Source organism: Cryptomeria japonica, chromosome 4 (genome assembly GCF_030272615.1).
Source record: "Cryptomeria japonica chromosome 4, Sugi_1.0, whole genome shotgun sequence".
NCBI classification, from domain to species: Eukaryota; Viridiplantae; Streptophyta; class Pinopsida; order Cupressales; family Cupressaceae; genus Cryptomeria; species Cryptomeria japonica.
In genome coordinates, this window is record NC_081408.1 from 162,732,501 (window position 1) to 162,734,872 (window position 2,372).

Sequence of the window (2,372 nt, forward strand, 5' to 3'; positions counted from 1 at the left end):
TTGACTCGAAAGTACATAAACTTCACTCTGGAGCGAGGCTTGGTGAGAATATCAGCTCTCTATTCATCAGTGAAAATATATCTCAACTGGATAACTTTCCTCTAAACCATATCTATGATTTAATGGTATTTTATCTCAACATGTTTTGTTCTTTCATGAAACACTAGATTGACATATAGCTCCACACAACTTTGATTGTCACAGTGAATAGCAGTCGGCTCCACTAATTGTCCAAACACTCCTGCAAGGAGCTTTCAAAGCCACACTACTTCTCTAGTTGCTACACATGTTGCAATGTACTCAGCCTCTGCAGTACTAAGTGCTACAGAAGTCTGCTTCCTGTTGCACCAAGAAATCATGGCAGACCCAACAACAACCAGATTATCTCTTTCTGTCAGTTACACTCATGACCCAATTAGAATCAGTGTAACCTTGTAACTTTAGATCTGCACTGGAAATATCTCAAACCATATTAAACTATGCCATGCAAGCTCATTGAGATATGTTTTGCTGCAACTAGATGAATATGTCTTGGCTCACACAAACTGATTGAAATCATTCACTGCATAACAAATGTTAGGTCTAGTATTGACTATATACATCAATGAACCAATCAAGTGTCTGTGCATGGTAGGATCTACTAAATCTGAACTAGTTACAGACTCACTCAACTTCTTCAAATTTGTTTCCATAGGTGTAGACATGGATTTGCAGTCCTTCATCCCAAATCTCTTTAAGATATCAATGGTGTATTTCCCTTGACTTAGAATAATTTCATTGGGCCTTTTCCATACCTCCAATCCTAGAAAGTGATGCATAAGACCTAGATCCTTCATCTCAAACTCAGAAGCTAACTCCTTCTTACATTTGTCAATGAGATGATCTTCTCTAGTAATAAATAAGTCATCAACACAAAGAACAAATATTAAAGCCTCGCCATCAATTACCTTGAAGTAGAGATTTGAATTTGCATCATTCTTGAAGAAGCCCAGGCCCATCAAATATCGATCAATCCTCTCATACCAAGCAAAAGGAGCCTACTTGAGGCCATACAAAGCCTTCTTTAGTCTGCAAACATGAGACTCCTTCTCATGAATCACATAGCCACCAAGTTGCTCAGTGTATACTTCTTCTTCAATCACTCCATTAAGAAATGTTGTCTTTACGTCCATCCGATGAAACTTCCATCTCTTTGCTCCTGCAATGGCAATAATAGTCCTAATGGATGTATAATGAGCAACTGGAGCAAATTTCTTCTCATAATCTATTCCCTCTTTCTGAGAGAATCCTCTAGCCACAAATCTTTCTTTGTACTTCTGAATACTTAAATCAGTTGCATGCTTGATCTTGAAAAACCATTTGGAAGATACAACTGATTTTCCTTCAGGTCTTGGAACAATGTCCCAAACATCATTCTTGATAATAGATTGATATTCTTCATCCATAGCATCTCTCCATACATGTTGACGTGAAGCTTCTCCAATAGTGAAAGGCTTAGAATCAATGAAGTGACTCATCAATGCCACATAGCCTAGAAACCTTTGTGGTCTCTTGCTTTCTCAAAAGGTGTCTCAAGGAGCTACATACTTTTCTGCCTCTTGTATAGTCCATCTAACCCATAGATGTCTCTTCCAACCTACAACAATGTCTCTCAGACCATCAATAGGTTCCAAGGGCTCAACGAGATCAATAGCCTCTACTGGTTCAGTAGACTCCCTTTGAATCTCAGGAGTATGATCAGTGTCCATGTCCTAAGAAGTCTCCTTTTCTTCATTATCTATCTCCATCTATGAACCTTTATATATTTTGAATGTAACATCTACTTCAAAAGAGACATCCCTGTAGATATCTTTATATTTATGTGCTTAAATATAAATATTGTAGGCTTTTGAAGATTCACTGTAACCCACAAATATTCTTTTCTTGCCAAATGGTTCTAACTTAGTTCTTTTATCTATAAGCACATGAATATAAACAGGACAACCAAAGATTCTCAAATGACTAACCTCGGGTTTCACCCTTGTAAATGCTTCTTCGAGAGTCATATTTTCTAATATTCAATGAGGGTTTTGATTTTGAACATACACTGCATTTCTAGATTTTTCATCTCAAAGAAAGGTTTGTAGATCTTGATCATGGATCATGGCTTTGGCTACCTTGACTATAGATCTATTCTTCCTTTTTGCAACTTCTTTTGCTGAGGACTGTCAGGAACACAAAACTCCCTCTTAATCCCTACCTTGATACAAAAGTTATGGAAACCTCCAGACGTGTATTCTCCTCCATTATTAGATCTCAAAACCTTGATCCTTTTCCTAGACAAATTTTTTTCTTATGCATTGAATTCTTTGAATTTATCAAGCACTTCTTCA

General features: G+C 37.1%; 1 protein-coding gene across 1 annotated transcript; it reads right to left on the reverse strand.

Moving 5' to 3' along the window:
* Nucleotides 1–254: 254 nt before the first annotated feature.
* LOC131874984 (uncharacterized mitochondrial protein AtMg00810-like) lies at nt 255–998 on the reverse strand. Its single transcript, XM_059218968.1, has 2 exons — nt 611–998; nt 255–391 (listed from the first exon to the last, which is right to left on the reverse strand). Exons 1-2 carry the CDS (start codon nt 996–998, stop codon nt 255–257), a joined length of 525 nt encoding a protein of 174 aa, XP_059074951.1.
* Nucleotides 999–2,372: the final 1,374 nt, after the last annotated feature.